We start from the raw sequence: 16,754 nt of genomic DNA on the forward strand, positions 1-16,754 counted from the left end.
GAGGGCACGGGGGTGTTCATTGCACAGGGGGCTGAGAGGGGGCCTGGCAGCAGGGGGCGTTGCTGGGGGAGGGGGAGCTGTCTGGGCGTTGCAGTGCGGGATATGGGGGGCTTCGCGTGGTGGTGGCACCGCAGGGGGTTGGCACGTGTGAAGCGCTCCCCGAGCTGCTCCTCCCTGCTGAAATAAAGGAAGCCCCGCTCTGGGGGTTTCCTCGGGGCTCAGGGCCCCCTCACTGCCTGCCGGGCCGTGAGACTCGAGGGAGGGGGAAACCGCAGTGAGGCGGCTTGGAAGGGAAATCAAAATAAAAGTAGGTTGCGGCAGATCAGCGAAGCACACGGGCCGGTGTGTCGTGCAGACAAAAGACAAAACAGCAAACGTGCCCGGCCCATCGCGGTACCTGCACCCCCCCTTCACCCTCCCCGGCCCGGCTGCTTCGTTCGGGGAAATCCCGCCCCAAAAGCGGCTGTTTGCGGGTACCGTCTTCCCGGTGTCTGCACCCGGCCCTGCGCGGCCCCACCGCCAATTTTAGGTCAGTGGCACAGGGATAAGGGCCGTGTGTGGCACACGGGGCTGCCGGCTGCGGTCAGAGCCAGCGGGACCAGCTGTCCGTGTCACCGCCCCGGGCACAACCAGCTCCGCGGGGCTCTCAGCCCTCAGTTCACCAAAAGTAACAAAATCCACCGATTTCACCCCAATAGGGTGGGCGAGGAAGTGGCCGTGAGATGCCATCGCCCATGTGTGGTGAGGGGATGGCAGTGAGGCCCCTCCGTATTTCCTCTCCTAGCAAATCTGGGGGCTCTGCCTGCATGGTGCCCAGCACTGGGACTGGAATATCTGGCACTGGAGGGAGGGAATGAAGCCGGAGCAAAGGCATCAGAATGGGGGTGCAGGGAAGGGAACAGGATGGGGAGAAATGTGCAGCAGGCTGGAGAAGTGTGCAGTGGCATGCCATGCCAGGCCGTGCCATACAGTGCCATGTAGTACTGTGTTGTGCCATCAGGACTCCCTCTGCAGCAGCAGAACGCTGCGGGGCTATTTCCACCTCTAGAACTCAGGCTGCAGGGCAGATAAAGCAGGAGATGAAAAGCCCCGGGGGGAAGAGCAGAGGGGTGGGAGAGCACAGAGCTGCAGGCTGCTTTGAGGGGAGGACGGAGTGTCGGGTTTGTTAGAGCAGAGAAGGGAAAGAAGTGAGATTCTATTCCAAAGGAAGGCAAGAGCCCCTGAAAATGTCACTGGGTGGTACAAATACTTTTTCCTTCCATATTGCATGAAACACACCAGTAACAAGCCCAGATTCCCTCTGCAGCCCCATGAGCTCGCTCTGTGCCCAAAGGCAGCCGCAGCCACTTGCTTGGCACTGCAGCAGGGCAGAGCTTTGCCCACCGCTGCCCTTCACCTCCCAGCACCGCCGCACGGATCTGCCAGAGCCCCGATGAGAGGGCCGCCCTGCCCATGGGAAACGATCTTCCATAACCTTTGCTTGTGCTGCAGGGCGAGCCGAGCTGTGCGGTATTTCCTGTGGTTGCAGCATCTAAAGAGGTTAACACTGTCACTGAGGTTAACCCTTCCGCTGACGGGGTGGGGGTGGAGGGGACAAACTGGGGCAAACAGGGAGGGCGGCACCAGCAGCCCTTGCTCTGCTCCCCCCGGGTTTTCCAGCCCTGAGCACTGGGAAACAGCAGCAGAGGAATGGGCACGCACAGCCCCGTTCCTATGGGCTGTCTCACTGAAGGCTTTGGGGATAAGTCACAGAACTTAAAACAGTTCCTTGGTGAAATGTGGGGTTTGGCAGCCCCCGCAGTGGTGGGGATGGCAGCGTGAGGTGTCCGTTGCAGAGCACAAAGTGAGACGAGGGTAACGAAATCACGGAGTTTGCCAGGAAAACATCATCCTGCAAGAGGGCAAGAAGCACACACGTGAGCCTGTTGCTTTAAGGGATGCTGGGTTTTCCCATGGACTGACTCAAAGTGGAAACTGTGCTTTCTCAGCAGGCAATGTAGGTCAGTGCTGCCGGCAGTCGCTGCTGCTGCTCGCTGTGACCAGCAGTGAGGCTGCAATGGGTCCCCATCCCATCGCCACGGGGCAGCAGCCCCACTCCTGTTGTCACCGCTCGGCTCCCGCGTGCTCCTGACCCCGGTAACATCTGCAGGCCTGCAGGGCTGGGACGGCTTCTTTCTGCTTTGCTCTTTGCTTTTCATCTATTCGGCAACAGGGTGCTGGGGGAGTTGTAACAGAGATGGGATCAGAGAGACGTATCTGGAGACGAGACTGCTCTCGTGCCTTCTGGCTCTGGAGTTTGCAAGTGCTGTAAATTGGAATGAAAACGTGTGCGTAAGAAATGCCCTGAGGAGCAGAGCTGTGACTTCACGCTGCAACTGGCTGCCGTGAGCATTTATTATTTGTTCAGAGTTCTTCCTAGACCACGAGTGTTGTTTCTTTTAATTTGCTCCAACTTGCAGGAGGTGTGCGGGCGGCTGGGAGGCCTTCAGAGCCGCTCCCTGGGTCAGTTTGGCGCCTGGCTGCTCCTTATGAACGCTTTCACTGTGCTTGAAGAAAATGAGGTCAGCGCACACATCCCGAAGGTAACAGGGGGAGAAGTGCAAAGCTGTGAGCTGCATTTGGGAGGCTGCTTCGGGATGGACTGTGCTGCTTTGAAACTTTTTGAAGCTCAGGGTGCTCTTTTGAAGCTTTTACAGTGGATTCTGTGCCCCGTTCCCAAAAGCAGCCCTTCGTCACTGCCCCCAGGGCCAGCGGGTGCAGTGGGATGGGAGAAGTGGGCCAGGTGGGAAGGAGGGTGAAGGGATTGTAGGGAACTTCAGAAGAGCCTGGGGCCACGAGCTTGTGTCCTTGGAGAGGTAGGAAAGCCCCTGCTGGGCCTGAAGGGCAGCAGCTGGATCACAGTAGGTTGGGAACGTCAGGAGAGCTTGGTGTTCCCATCCTATGGCACCACAGCCATGTGGGTTTTGCTGTTTCCAAGGATGGAGGCTCCACAGCAGCCCGCTCGCAAGTCCTGGCGCCTTTATGGCAAAATTATTTTTCCTTGAGTTTCAATGGAATTTTGATCTCCATCCCAGCTGTGCAGCCATCGCTCCATCAGATCTCTGTCCTTGGCATACTGGGCATGGGGGTTGGCTTGTCAGTGCCACCGACTGCCCCCAGCCCCCCCCAGGCTGGGTGCCTGGCAGCACTGACGCCTTGCCTCCTCCCCAGGCTATGCCCCGCACAGGCAGCAGCCGCAGCCCAGGCCATGGCAGGAGGCGGAGAGGCTTTCGTGCTCCATATCCTGCTCTGCATCCTGGGCAGAGGTAAGTGGCCATTCAGCATGGCATGGCACAGCACAGCATGTCACGGCATAGCTGTGCCTTTTCCAGGAAAGCCAAATCGAGCTGATGTAATTTGAGCATGAGCTTTATCAGTGCTGCTGCAGAGCCCCAATCTGATAGCGCGAGTCAGTGCGCTGCTGTAATCTCAGGGATCAGAGCTTTCAGCCTATGCGTTATTTCCCTGCAGTCATTCAAGCATTAGAGCAAAAGGTAAAATTGGTGAGACTGTTTCCGAGCTGAGCAATGAGTCACCAGCTGCTCACATGGGGTTTACCCTGCGCTTGAGGGGTTGCACTGAAGCTGTGAGCGTTGCGCAGGTGCTGCCCAAATCAGGTGCCTGGGGCACGTGAGGATCGAGCCGGGCTCAGTGGTGCCAATGGGTTCCAACGTCTCCATCACCTGTGTCTCGGCGCTGGACTGCCCGTGGGCGAGCCTCTCCATCCTGCTCAACCTCACAGCCCCCGAGGGTCCCCCACGCCTTCTCAACAGCAGCGCAGCCCAGCTGCAGCTGCATGGTTTCCGCCTGCCCTTCAGCATCATCACCTGCCTCGCCCGCTGCCCCAACAGCTACTGGAATGAGGTGGTCTGCGGGACGGAGCTCTGGGCCGGCTGTGAGTACCGCTGTGAGGTTAGGGGTGATGGGGGAGCGGTGGGACTGAAGGTAGGGATGCTGATGCTGCCTCTCTGCAGACCCCCCGGATCCCCCCGCCAACCTGAGCTGTGCCATCCCCGAGCGCTCGGGGAGCCTGGCATGCACGTGGGACGCCGGGCAGCCGACGCTGCTGCACACCAACTACAGCCTCCACCTGCGCAGGTAGGGGCCCACAGGCCCTGGGGAACCAGATCATAGAATCATAGAATAGCCTGGGTTGCAAAGGCCCACAGTGCTCATCAGTCCCAACCCCCTGCTGTGTGCAGGTCGCCAACCAGCAGCCAGGCTGCCCAGAGCCACATCCAGCCTGGCCTTGAATGCCTGCAGGGATGGGGCATCCACAGCCTCCTTGGGCATCCAACACCCAGGGCACAGCAACCCCGTTCCCAGCATGAACCTAATGGTGTCCAAGCACCTAAACAAAAATGCCATAGGAAATAAGGTCTGGTACACCAGTGGCCTTCCTGCCCTAGCCATACACATGCTGTGCCACGTGCAAGGCCAAGCCCCCATGGCATGAGGCTGCTGGGCTTTCACTGTCACTCTGCTATTCAATTACGTGCAGTCTGTGTGGGTTTTCCAATTAACCACCAAAGGAGCCCCTGGGGTGCAAACTCTGAACCCTGCAGCCTGAGCAAGCTGTGGGAGCTCCCTTCCTGGAGCAGAAACATGGATGCCATGCAGCAGTGCCGGGAACCAAAGAGAATGGTTTGCTAGTTCACTTGAAGAGTGAAAAACTGCAGCTCTGGAGATGACTGTGCCCCACGCAGGGCTCTGAGCGTGGCTGCTTTCTGCCCACAGCATGCAGACGGCGCAGGAGGATGTGTTCCCCACGGAGTCACCGGTGCCCTTGAGTGTGCTGAATGGCAGCAGTCACTACCTGGTGTGGGTGCAGGCCAGCAATGCACTGGGCATGGCACGCTCAGCTCCTCAGCACCTCGACCTGCAGCAGCTCGGTACGCCCGTGACACACACTGTGCCCTGCATTGGGCTGCAACCGTGAGCCCCTCCGGCACGCTGTGCCCACTCGGTACTGCGATGCCTGGCTGATGGCTGCTGCTCTCCCTGCAGTGGTGCCCGCCGTGCCCCTGGCTGAGCGCGCGGAGACGACGGCGGGGTCACCTCCCACCACCACCATCCACTGGAGACAGCAGACAGAGCTGCAGGACGTGCGCTGCGAGGAGCGGCACAAGGCAGTGGGTGCTGCGGAGTGGGAGGTGAGATGGCACTGAGCCCCAAAGGCCCTATTATAGAGCCATGGGTTGGGGTCCCTGGGGAGCAGGGTGGGTAGAACATCCCTTCCATTAGCATTAACTCTGCTTCTTTAAGCAAAAAGCAAAATTTGTAATATTTGTAAATCTTATCAAGCTCTGCAAGGACAAGGTGGAAAAAGGCCACTAACGGTGCTCAGCAAACACCCACTTAATCAATTCCCTCCTCATCGACACAGACACAACTACACTTGGGCAAACTGCACCAAGGTCCTTTTTGGAAACCTTCCTGAGCTGGCAGATGGCTGACCCTCAATCCCAGCACTCAGCAGAGCTGCCAAAATGGGGGACTGGCCTGGTGCCACTGGGATAGAGCTCTGCAGTGTCCTGGGTTAAGTGGGTTCAGTTGTCTTTCCCCTGACCTTAATGCATATGAATCAAAGAATCATGGACTTTAGGAGAGCCAACTTCGATCTCTTCCGGGACCTACTTGGAGCTATCCTGTGGGCTCGGGTGTGAGAAGGTAAGGGGGCCTCTGAGAGCTGGTCAGCATTTAAACAGCTCTTCTTCCAAGCTCAGGATCGGTGCGTCCCTGTGAGCAAGAAATCGGGAAAAGGTGGCAGGAGACCTTTGTGGATGAGCAAGGAGCTCATGCGCAAGCTCAAAGGAAAGAAGAAGGTCCATGAAATGTGGAAAAAGGGGCTGACCACTTGGGAAGAATATAGGAATGTAGTCAGGGCCTGCAGGGATGCAACGAGGAAGGCTAAAGCCCGTCTGGAATTGAATCTAGCTAAAGTGATAAAGGATAATAAAAAAGGCTTCTTCAAGTATGTTAATAGCAAAAGGAAAACTAGGGAGAATGTGGGCCCCTTACTAAGTGAGGGGGGGGTCCTCGTAACGGGGGATGCTGAGAAGGCAGAGATACTGAATGCCTTCTTTACTTCTGTCTTCAGTGAAAAGGCTCCCCTGCAGGAATCCCACACCCTGGAGGTTAGTGAGAGGGTCTGGGGAATGGGAGACTTCCCTTTAGTCAGGAAAGAGGACGTGCGTGAGCGCCTAGGCAGTACTAAGGTCCACAAGTCCATGGGACCTGATGGGGTGCATCCACGTGTGCTGAGGGAGCTGGCGGAGGTCATTGCCGAACCGCTCTCCATCATTTTTGAGAGGTCCTGGACAACAGGGGAGGTCCCTGAAGACTGGAGGATAGCCAATGTCACTCCGGTCTTCAAAAAGGGCAAGAAGGAAGATCCGGGTAATTATAGGCCTGTCAGCCTCACCTCCGTCCCTGGAAAGGTGATGGAACAGCTTGTGCTGGATACCATGTCCAGACAACTGGGAGAAAAGGAGGTTATCAGGAGTAGTCAGCATGGGTTCACCAAGGGGAGGTCGTGCTCGACCAACTTGGTGGCCTTCTATGATGCTGTCACATGCTGGGTGGATGGGGGAAGAGCGGTAGATGTAATCTACCTTGATTTTAGAAAGGCGTTTGATACTGTCTGCCACGACATCCTTATAACACAGCTGAGGAAGTGTGGGATAGACGAGTGGACAGTGAGGTGGGTTGAGAACTGGCTGACTGGCAGAGCGCAGAGGGTCGTCGTTGGTGGTGCAGAGTCTGGCTGGAGACCTGTGACCAGTGGTGTCCCCCAGGGGTCTGTGCTGGGTCCGGTCTTGTTCAACATCTTCATCAATGACCTTGATGAGGGGATAGTGGCCACCCTCAGCAAGTTTGCTGATGATACGAAGTTGGGAGGATTGGCTGACACGCCTGAAGGCTGTGCTGCCATTCAGCGAGACCTGGACAGGCTGGAGAGCTGGGCAGTAAGAAACCAGATGAGGTTCAACACAAGCAAGTGTAGGGTCTTACACCTAGGGAGGAATAATTGCATGCACCAATACAGGCTGGGGGATGAGCTGCTGGAGAGGAGCTCTGCAGAGAGGGACCTGGGCGTCCTGGTGGACGACAGGTTGGCCATGAGCCAGCAGTGTGCCCTCGTGGCCAAAAAGGCCAATGGCATTCTGGGGTGCATTAAGAAGAGCGTGTCCAGCAGGTCGAGGGAGGTGATCCTCCCCCTCTACTCTGCCCTGGTAAGGCCTCATCTGGAGTACTGTGTCCAGTTCTGGGCTCCCCAGTACAAAAAAGACAGGGATCTCTTGGAAAGAGTCCAGCGGAGGGCCACAAAGATGGTGAAGGGCCTGGAGCATCTCCACTATGAAGAAAGGCTAAGTGAACTGGGTCTGTTTAGCCTTGAGAAAAGAAGACTGAGAGGGGACCTGATCCAGGTTTATAAATATCTGAGGAGTGGCGGCCATAGCGGTGAGGCCAGTCTCTTTTCAGTGGTACGTGGAGACAGGACGAGGGGAAACGGACATAAGCTGCAGCATAGGAAGTTTCGCACGAATGTGCGTAAGAACTTCTTCACGGTGAGGGTGACGGAGCACTGGAACAGGCTGCCCAGGGAGGTTGTGGAGTCTCCTTCTCTGGAGATATTCAAGTCTCGCCTGGACGCCTACCTGTGCGACCTGGTGTAGGGAACCTGCTTTGGCAGGGGGGTTGGTCTCGATGATCTCTAGAGGTCCCTTCCAACCCCTACAATTCTGTGATTCTGTGATTCTGTGAATCACAGAATTGTTAAGGTTGGAAAAGACTTCTGAAATCATTCCCACCGTGCCTACTACATGAGCTCCAAAGTGGCGCAGGGAAACCTGGAAAAGCCCAACTGTTGTGCCAAGCGTGGGCACCCTGCTCACGCTCTCTAGCTGTGTTCACCCACTGCTCTTTCCTCCTCAGCAGACCCCCAGGCTGGGCTGCACTGTGGGTTTAGCAGCACCACGTGCTCAGAGGGCTGAGCATCCCCAGGTGGTGGCCCTATTGCCTGTTTGCCCTGCAGGTGACAGCATGGGACAGTGCAGTGCAGCGTGGACATCAGCTTCAGAGTGCCACCAGCTACGTGTTCCAGGCACGGTGCCGGCTCAGCGCTGCGGGCAGCCCCTGGAGTGCTTGGGGTCTGCCCTTCATCTACAGCACACCTGAGGCTGGTAAGTGGTGGTAGGGCATCGCGGGGCCACGTTGTGATGTGTGCAGTGGTGGCTTGTCTGGCTCCTGAGGTCGCCGCAGAAGTGCTGAGCTGTGCAGACATCAAAAAAAGGGGGATTTGGTGCATTTATCCATCTTTGGTAGCTTGCTTTCCTCCAGAAAATTGTGAAGAGGGGGACGGAGTCCTTAGTAGGATGTGTTGTTGATAGGACAAGAGGAGATGGCTTCAAACTAAAAGAGGGAAGATTTATATGGGATATAAGGAGAATGTTCTTTACACTAAGGGAGGTGAGGCAGTGGCACAGGATGCCCATAGAGGCAGTGGTGCCCCAGCCATGCAGACACCCAAGGTCAGGGATGGGGCTCTGAGCACCCGGTGGCGCTGTGGGTGTCCGTGTTCATTGCAGGGAGTGGGACCAGGTAGTTTTTTAAAGCCTCTTCCAACTCAGACGATTCTACAATGCTATGATTGGTCCCCCAGCCCTCTCATGGCAACCTTTCCTCTTTGAAGCTGGGCTATCAGCACCAGGATGGGACTGGGTGAAGCCAGCTGAGATATTCTGCCCAGCAGCAGGGCAACGATCCCAGGGCAGCTCTTGCCCTAAAAGCAGCATTCTCGGTCCGGGTCATATCCTTTCCCACACACCGTCACCTCGGTGTGACACAGCCCGGCCCGAGGACTCAGGGCCGCCAGAAAGGGGCACGCAGGAGATGCTCCGACATGGGCATCTCAGGGCACGTCTGGCTGTGTCCCGCAGCCCCCGCGGCAGCACCCGACGTGTGGCGCCGGCTGGGCCGGCTGTTCCCCAATGGCAGCCACGAGGTGACAGTCTTGATCAAGGTAAGGCCCTTTCGGGGCGATTCTTGTTCTCTTTTAGCATGATAGCTCCAAACACTAAGGGGCAGTAGCAAGCAACGCTTCGCTCGCCGCAGCGACCGAATGAGGGTGACGACGGTATCAGAGGGCGGGGACCCACGGTGGCACCCCATCCCTACTCCGTCCCCATCCCCATCCCCATCCCCACTCCATCCCCATCCCCATCCCCATCCCCACTCCATCCCCATCCCATCCCCATCCCCATCCCCATCCCCACTCCATCCCCATCCCCACTCCATCCCCATCCCCACTCCATCCCCATCCCCATCCCCATCCCCATTCCCACACCAACCCATCCCATCTCCATCCCCATCCCATCCCCATTCCATCTCGCCCCCTCAGCCGCCCCGCGATGCCCGCACACCCATCCTGGGCTACGCCGTGTGGGCCGGAGCCTCGCGTCCCCTCTGCAACACATCGAGCACAGCCTGCAGCCTCCTCCTGCCTCCAGCACTGCGCGACCTCCGCGTCACCGCCTACAACGCCCGGGGGGCTTCGAGCCCCGCCCGTGTGACGCTCCGCCGGGACCCCAGCCCGGAAGGTGGGAGGTCGAGCACGCCGGCTTCGGCCTTTTATCTGAATGGCGAGGGGAGGAACGTTATCGTGCACGCACCTGGGTTTAAAGCGAGAGCGGAGCCCCTCTGCCAAGGGGACGCAGTGTCCTCCAGACAAGGCCACCGTCCCTTGGAGATGCCCCAGCAGCACAGCTCAGTGCTTTGCCTCCGAAAGATGCAGCAATGAGTTTAAAAATAAGCTTGTCCTGCTGGCAGGGCACCATCCGTGCTCGCAGCTCCCAAAATAGCCAGAGTGTCCAGGCCGGGAGCTGGAGCTGCCAGGCATGAAGGGAGGAAAGGCTTCTGGCTGCCTCAAGTTCCCTGTGCCACACGTTGTGGTTTTCCCCATGGCCACACTTTCCTATTTTTGAAAATATCTCTTTTTGTGAGCAACGGGAGGGGAAAGTCCCATTCAAATGAAGGACAAACAATGAGTGTGACTAAATAGATGCTTCGCTGTATAAATAAGGTGGAAAAAATTCTCTAATCTCCTCCTGATCAGAATCACACGGGTTTCCTGTAAATCTGTCAGGTAAAGCATTTCAGACAGAGGAGACTTGGCAAAACTGAACACGTGCTTTTGTGAGGCATGCATGTATGTATGTATCTCAGTATCAAATATAGAGACAGACAGACAGACGTAGATGGAGATATTAAATCACTGCTTCCAAGAACATCTTCCCCCCCCCCCCCCCCCCCCCCCCCCCCCCCCCAGCCCTACCCCCCTCCAGCACAGCACCCTCCAATCTCACTGCTTCACTACAGGTCCCTATGCCACCTCCTCTCTTCGCAGCCTTCCCACCACCGCTGGCTGTGGATGTGCAGCACAAGAACCAGAGCACCATATCCGTGGCCTGGCAGCCCCCCCGGCACAGCAGGATCCCTCCTCTCTGGTTCATAGTGGAGTGGGTTTGTACAGCTCCGTACAGCCACGAGGAAGAGTTCTTTTGGAAGAAAGTCCCAGGCCAGGACACCCACACTTACATCCAAGGTAAGATATCCAAGGGTCCTTTTTGCTGTTGGGTGTAGATTGTCAAGGTGTTGTAATACCAATATTTCATTTGGAACTGAGCCCCCGCCCACTTGATTTTGGAGCATGGAAGCATTCAAGAGTGAAGTGATAGAAGACTTGAGGGCACCCAGTGGCATTTGGTCCCACAGGTGAAGGCCAGGAGGAAAGAAGAGGCAGAGAAAGAGAAGGAAGAGATGAACGAGATGGCAGGGAGTGAAAGTAGGGTTATCCCTGGAGCTTGTGAAAGCACAGAAATACAGATGTGCATTTATACAGAGAGAGAGGGCAAAGCACTTGATGTAATGAGGCTGTAACTTCAGCTCATCTCCTCACCCTGTAACGGCCAGGGCTCATGGCCTTGCAATGGCCAACCTGCGAGCCCAGCAGCAGCGAGATCTCAGACCTGTCCCACCTGTCTCCTGGTTCCCACCTTCATTCCGGCGTTGTTGGCTTCAGGGTACCTCCTAAACAGTTATCTGGCCAAGCCTTTGCTCTTTCATGTGTAAACCCCACACCTCCTCTCCTTTCACTGCTCTATCAGAAGCTCTTGAGCAAATCCACAGCTTTAGTAGCAGCTAATAGATAGAACTTAAAGGCAACTATTGCTTCTTTCCAGAGGACGCAGCAGCAGGAAGCCACATCAACGTGTCGGTGTATGCAGCCTACCCAGATGGAGTGAGCAAACCAAGCTCGGGCCACGGTAAGCTCAGTGTGTAGAAGTGCTGCCTGCTGTGGTGGAGCTGCAGAGCTCAGCTCGCTGGTATCCTCACAGTCCGCCAGCTTTGTAGTTTTAGAAACAAGAGGTAAAAGCCTGCCGTGGACCAGAGAGAAAAGCAAGGTCTAGAAGGAAATCCTTTGGCTGCAGGACACACCGGAGACTTTAACACGCCTGCTTGAAAGCCTTTTCTAGCTGATACTCTTTGCTGTCATGCACAGATCTCTAACAGCGCACCTGAGAATTGCATCTTTCTCTACAAAATACACCACTGGAGTTATTCTCCCTTTTTGGGATAGAACAGATCAGGTTGCTGCTTTCCCTATTTGGCAGTTGTTAAAGTAAAGACGAAACAAACCCAACTTTGACAGAGAACTGGCCAAGCTGCAGCCAGTCTCATCTCACCTGGAGCTGGATGCAGGCAGGCTTCAGTTCTGGAAAGTATTTCATATCAAATAGGGATGGGCCAATTAAAAGAGACAGTAAGAACAATCTCCAGCAATGTGTGTAGGCTGTGACAGTCCTGAGGAGCTGGACATCCTGATGGCCCTTTCCTAAGGCAGAACAAGCCATGCAGAGCCCAAAAGCTGAGTGCAGAAGGCACCTCCCAGCTCCCCCAGAGCTGTTCCGCAGCTAAATGTGCCAGTGTGACACCGTCCCTCCGCAAGTGCTTCATTCCAGTGCTGCTGAGCTGTTGGCTCAGACACTTTCCTTCCACAATTCCATATAATCAAGGGCTGCTTTGTAATGCAGAGCTGAGTGGGCTCTCCCTCTAAGCGTGCTCTGTGTGCTGGAATTGAAGTACTTGCTAGGAAAAGCATTTATCTCAAATCTACAAAATTAAAGACCTTTTCCATGATTTCTTGCCCCTGATTTTTGCTAGTGCTAGAATTGTGTTACAGCTTTGCTGAAACAGCTGCAACATTAGCCGGGTCAGCTCAGGTCAAAGCCCAGTGCCAACTTGGTGACATGAAATACAGTTTGACCCAGGGCTGACGTTGCTGCATACCTCTCTGGTACAGTACCATGTAGGCAGAGCAGTGTGGAAGGGAGAACTGCACACGGACAGCTTTACAAAGCAACAAAGGCTTTCCCTGTGGGTTTGTGCTGGTCCTTATGGAGCTGGTGCAAAGCAGAATTCGGATGGGGCGTTTCTCCTCCATGCCTGCATGGCTTTGCCAGGCCTAGACAAGCTCAGTGCGTTGACCACCACTCGTTGGTTCATTAAAGTACTGTGAATCCCAAGTGGTTTTCACTCCTTTTCGTCCAAATCAGTCTGAACTCACAGATCAGTAACTCCTGTAGAAATTACCAGGTGGACTCAAGTGGCCTATGAGCCCAGGACGTGGTGCTGGGTATTCTGAATGGTCTCAGTCAGCTCCGAGCAGTGTGACTGCAGATGAGGATGTTGGCTGCATCCTTATCAATGCCAGTCAGCCTGAGCACGATCAGCCTGTAGTTCTTGCAGAGAGGCACGATGTTTCTGGAAGCCCTTTTTTCTAAATAATATGAATAAAACAAACAATAGCTTCTACTTCACCCACTGTACTCCTATAAATGAAGCGATGGGCGTTTTTTCCTCTCTCTGCTGCAGTTTCTTTGGAGGACCAGATGTTGGACATCATCTACCAGGAGGCTTCACATGGTAAGAGCAGAGTATTTCAGCCTTGGTAAGCGAATTTCTGCTTGAGCAGAAAAGTTTTGGCCAGAGCAGCGAATGTGGCATCTGGAGATATAGAAAAGGAGAAAACTCCACATACTTTGGAGAGCTCAGAGCCAGAAAAGCGATTTTCACTTGACAGGAAAGTAAACCACATAGTGAGAAAGTAGTGAGCATACTGAGCAGAACATGCATCACCCTGCAATTTAAGCTGTTTTCTTGTGAGACATGTAATAAAATGTACATTCCAAAAAATTGGAGGTAAGAAAACAAGGAACATAAAAGATCATGGAATCACAGAATGGCCTGGGTTGAAAAGGACCAATGCTCATCTAGTTTTAACCCCCTGTTATGTGCAGGGTTGCCAACCAGCAGACCAGGCTGCCCAGAGCCACGTCCAGCCTATGAAAAAGGAATGTTAGCAGATACAGTAGTGTGACAGTGACTGACTTCTGCCCTTACAATCCGAGCCAAAGACTTTTTTAAACTTTTCCCATCTCTTTTTCTAACTGCAATTGTGTTTTGCATGCATTCTGGTAAAGGTTATGCTATGATCTGTTTCAGTATTTAAAACAAAACCGATGTGAACTGAAAAATTCACTTGAGCATTTCTGGAAGGTACCTCTGCGTGGGAAATGGTTAAACACAATGACCACACTTCTTAGAATTACTTGCCTACAGCTCCCATCTGCCCAGAAAAGGGCCCTCACTGCTCAGCCTGGTGCTTCATGGCCTCCAGCTTTAAATGCAGGGCGTTCTTCCTGCAGGCCATCAGAACTGTGAGGGTAAACCTGTAGGGATGGCAACAGGAATGTGAGGAGTTGAGTTCAGCGTGACCGATTGTGGATGCACAATTATTCACAAGTGAGGAATCGGACCACAAGACGCCGTCTTTAAGCTGCCTGATTAATTTTTTTCCCTCTTTATCCTTTTTTTTTCAGATGATGACATCAGGTTTTTCCTGGGAATGGGTGTCAGTGTGATCATATTATCTGTGGCTCTTGTAATTCTGATGTTGAAAAAATCAGCTAGAAAAAGGTATCACTTTTGTCACATTTTTTTTCCTTATTTCCAACTCATGCTTTTCTTCCAGAATACTTTAAGGTTAACTACAGAAACGGATCCTTTCCCCTGTGCTCTGCTCTCCCCGAGGGCAGCTCCACCCATTGATCACACTGCTGCAGAAAAGGATGTCCGTGAATTCCACAGTGTGGTAGAAAACAACTGAAAGAGCGAAAATCATTCCCCCATTGAAGCTAGGCTTAGGGACACGTGATATATTGTTATTATACATTTCCAGGGGAGTGAAAGAAGAGAGAGGAAAAACACAACTCTCTATGTAAGTTTTGTACTAGAATTTGGTTCTGTTACTTTCGAATGTGGAGAGAATGCTGTCCCTTGCAGGGTCTGTTGGCTGCCCCTCACATCTGCACCCTGGGACTGGCAGAGACTGGGGAGTGTCACACAGTGTGACATTATCATAGAATCACAGAATGGCCCGGGTTGAAAAGGACCAATGCTCATCAGTTCCAACCCCCTCTGTGTGCAGGTCACCAACCAGCAGCCCAGGCTGCCCAGAGCCACATCCAGCCTGGCCTTGAATGCCTGCAGGGATGGGGCATCCACAGCCTCCTTGGGCAACCTGTTCCAGTGCCTCACCACCCTCTGGCTGAAAAACTTCCTGCTAATATCCAACCTAAACCTCCCCTGTCTCAGTTTAAAACCATTCCCCCTTGTCTTATCACTATTATGCTGAGCACCCTCCACCACTGCCACAAATGGAACCCAGAGCAGCAGCACGGAGAGCTGGAGAGTTAAACCTCAAATGGGAAAAGCTTCCTGGACAGGGGTTTGTAAACCCAATGCTTCCCAGCCCTCCACAAAGGCCAGGAGTGATCAATACACTTGGAGTTCCCCCACCATCCTGGGGACAATTTCATCCAGAACAAACAAGTGAATGCCTAACAAAATAGACTAACTCTTTTTTTCTCTTTCTTTTTTTGATGAAGAACTAAGGCAGCAGTGGCACTGGTCTTACCAAAATGGCTGCTTGAAGATTTCCCCCACGTGGAAAACAGCAGGGTGATAAAGTCCTTCCAGGTAATTGCACCACTGCATCCCAGCTTTTTTTTCCACTTACAGATACTTAGATGGAAAATCACTCTGTAGGTGTGAGAAATATGGACACAAAAAGAGTTCAGCCCTATGGGATGTAGAACTCAGAGAATCCTTTTCCTCCCATTTGCACTGTGCACAGGAGCCCAGCTTAGCTTGATCTCTAGACCTTGTCTCGATATAAATTTCATGCAGTAGAACTGAATCAAGCTGACCTTGAGGTGCCCACGTAAGCATGGAGATGCACAGCTCTTCTGTCTGTTCTCCACATCTCTCTGGAGTCTGCTTTGTGGAGGGGATTAGAGGAGAGAGGAGGAGAGGATGCTGAGATGAAGACCAAGAAGTCATTGCCCCATTTCCTCCTTGTAATCCTCCCGTGATATCACTCCTATTGGTAACATTTGCCTGTTTGTTAGTGCAATCATCCTTTTTTTTCTAGGAAAAGAGTGAATTCACAAGCAGCATTTTCAGTGGGCCGTTCCTGGATAACAGTGACCCCACAATTACGGAGATACAGGAGCTGTCAGGGCACAAGAAATACAAGAACGTGAACATCAAAAAGGAACCCAGCAGTGTGGTCCCTGAGAACGTGGAGCAGCCACAGAGCTCAGCACCTCCCCATAACACGGCCACGGAGCAGGTCGGTGACTACAAACCCCAAATCTCTGATGCAAACACTCTGGGATATGTAGCTGCCAACATTGGCCTAATACAGCCCTACACACCGGCTCCAGAACCAGAGACAAGTATTTTCTTCAGAGACTACAGCAGCCCTTTCAGCTACCTGTGGGATGCTCAAGGAGCTGAAGGGCCCCAGATCTGCCTGCTGGATAAGATCAACCTGGTTTTAAACAACGACAGAAGTGGGCAAAACCACGCGTTCAGCTCTGCCCAGGAGGAACAGAACGCGCTTTTGGAAAACCAGTGGGAAAAAACACTGTACAGTGAAGGAGTTCAGGAACAAACCTTGGTTCCAGATGAGCTGGTTTCTTGCTTGAGGGCAATGAATGGAGGATCTGTGGATATTCAGACCTGCTTTCCGCAGAGCATCGGAAGATTGTTTTGAGAGAAACTGTGATGAAAAGCCCACAGACTTGTGGCAGTCTGATCGTGACACATAGCTGCCTTTGAGATTTCAAACATCACAGCTGGAACAAAACTCCAGATCTGAAACTCTTCACCTTAACCGACCACAGATAGCTTTTGGATGCCTTGGCCAATAATATATCGTTTTAATTTTACCTCATGTTTTTACAAACACAAAAATGTGAGCTTGGATTCCTGTAGGAACTGAAATACAAAGCAGGTGACTCTTACAGGATGCATTCTGCTTCAATTATTAGCCTAAGGCACTCTCTTGTTAAATATACAGAACATGTAATACCTGGAGCTGATTGCCTTCAAGATGGATAAAACCTTCCCTGAGGTATTCTGGCTGAACTGTGTGAAATAGCTTGGGATCACCCACAATGAAGAGACACTACAATGAGGACAATTTACACATCTTGCAGCAGCCGTGGATACCATACGAAATCTTTTCTGTTTGACAGAATAGCCCAATTTCATTTTCCTTTCCATTCAGTAAGAAAAAAATACAT

The 16,754-nt window shown here is 53.4% G+C and overlaps 1 protein-coding gene across 5 annotated transcripts; it reads left to right on the plus strand.

The window, feature by feature from the left end:
• Positions 1-70: 70 nt before the first annotated feature.
• On the plus strand, positions 71-16,397 carry IL23R (interleukin 23 receptor). Of its 5 annotated transcripts, XM_085231526.1 has the most exons (18): positions 71-2,136; positions 2,213-2,384; positions 2,460-2,582; positions 3,211-3,305; positions 3,511-3,533; positions 3,641-3,934; positions 4,014-4,137; positions 4,777-4,931; positions 5,047-5,192; positions 8,078-8,225; positions 8,982-9,064; positions 9,443-9,641; positions 10,448-10,645; positions 11,283-11,366; positions 12,976-13,026; positions 13,983-14,079; positions 15,051-15,141; positions 15,596-16,397. In XM_085231526.1, the coding sequence occupies exons 3-18, from the start codon at positions 2,529-2,531 to the stop codon at positions 16,220-16,222; spliced, it is 2,469 nt and encodes an 822-aa protein (XP_085087652.1). In that variant the 5' UTR covers positions 71-2,136; positions 2,213-2,384; positions 2,460-2,528; the 3' UTR covers positions 16,223-16,397. The 5 variants fall into 5 exon arrangements, with proteins under 5 accessions (XP_085087652.1, XP_085087651.1, XP_085087653.1 ...); XM_085231525.1 differs by having other exon boundaries at positions 71-2,384; XM_085231527.1 differs by lacking the exon at positions 2,213-2,384.
• The last annotated feature ends 357 nt before the right edge of the window (positions 16,398-16,754 follow it).

Source organism: Meleagris gallopavo, chromosome 10 (assembly GCF_905368555.1).
Source record: "Meleagris gallopavo chromosome 10, MGAL_WU_HG_1.1, whole genome shotgun sequence".
NCBI lineage: Eukaryota > Metazoa > Chordata > Aves > Galliformes > Phasianidae > Meleagris > Meleagris gallopavo.

Excerpts from the sequence above, each read along its gene's own strand:
- IL23R (XM_085231525.1), top strand. The coding sequence starts at position 2,529 with ATGAACGCTTTCACTGTGCTTGAAGAAAATGAGGTCAGCGCACACATC. Across the intron at positions 3,935-4,013 it reads GACGGAGCTCTGGGCCGGCT|ACCCCCCGGATCCCCCCGCC; the intron begins GTGAGTACCGCT and ends GCCTCTCTGCAG. Across the intron at positions 14,080-15,050 it reads AAAAAATCAGCTAGAAAAAG|AACTAAGGCAGCAGTGGCAC; the intron begins GTATCACTTTTG and ends TTTTTGATGAAG.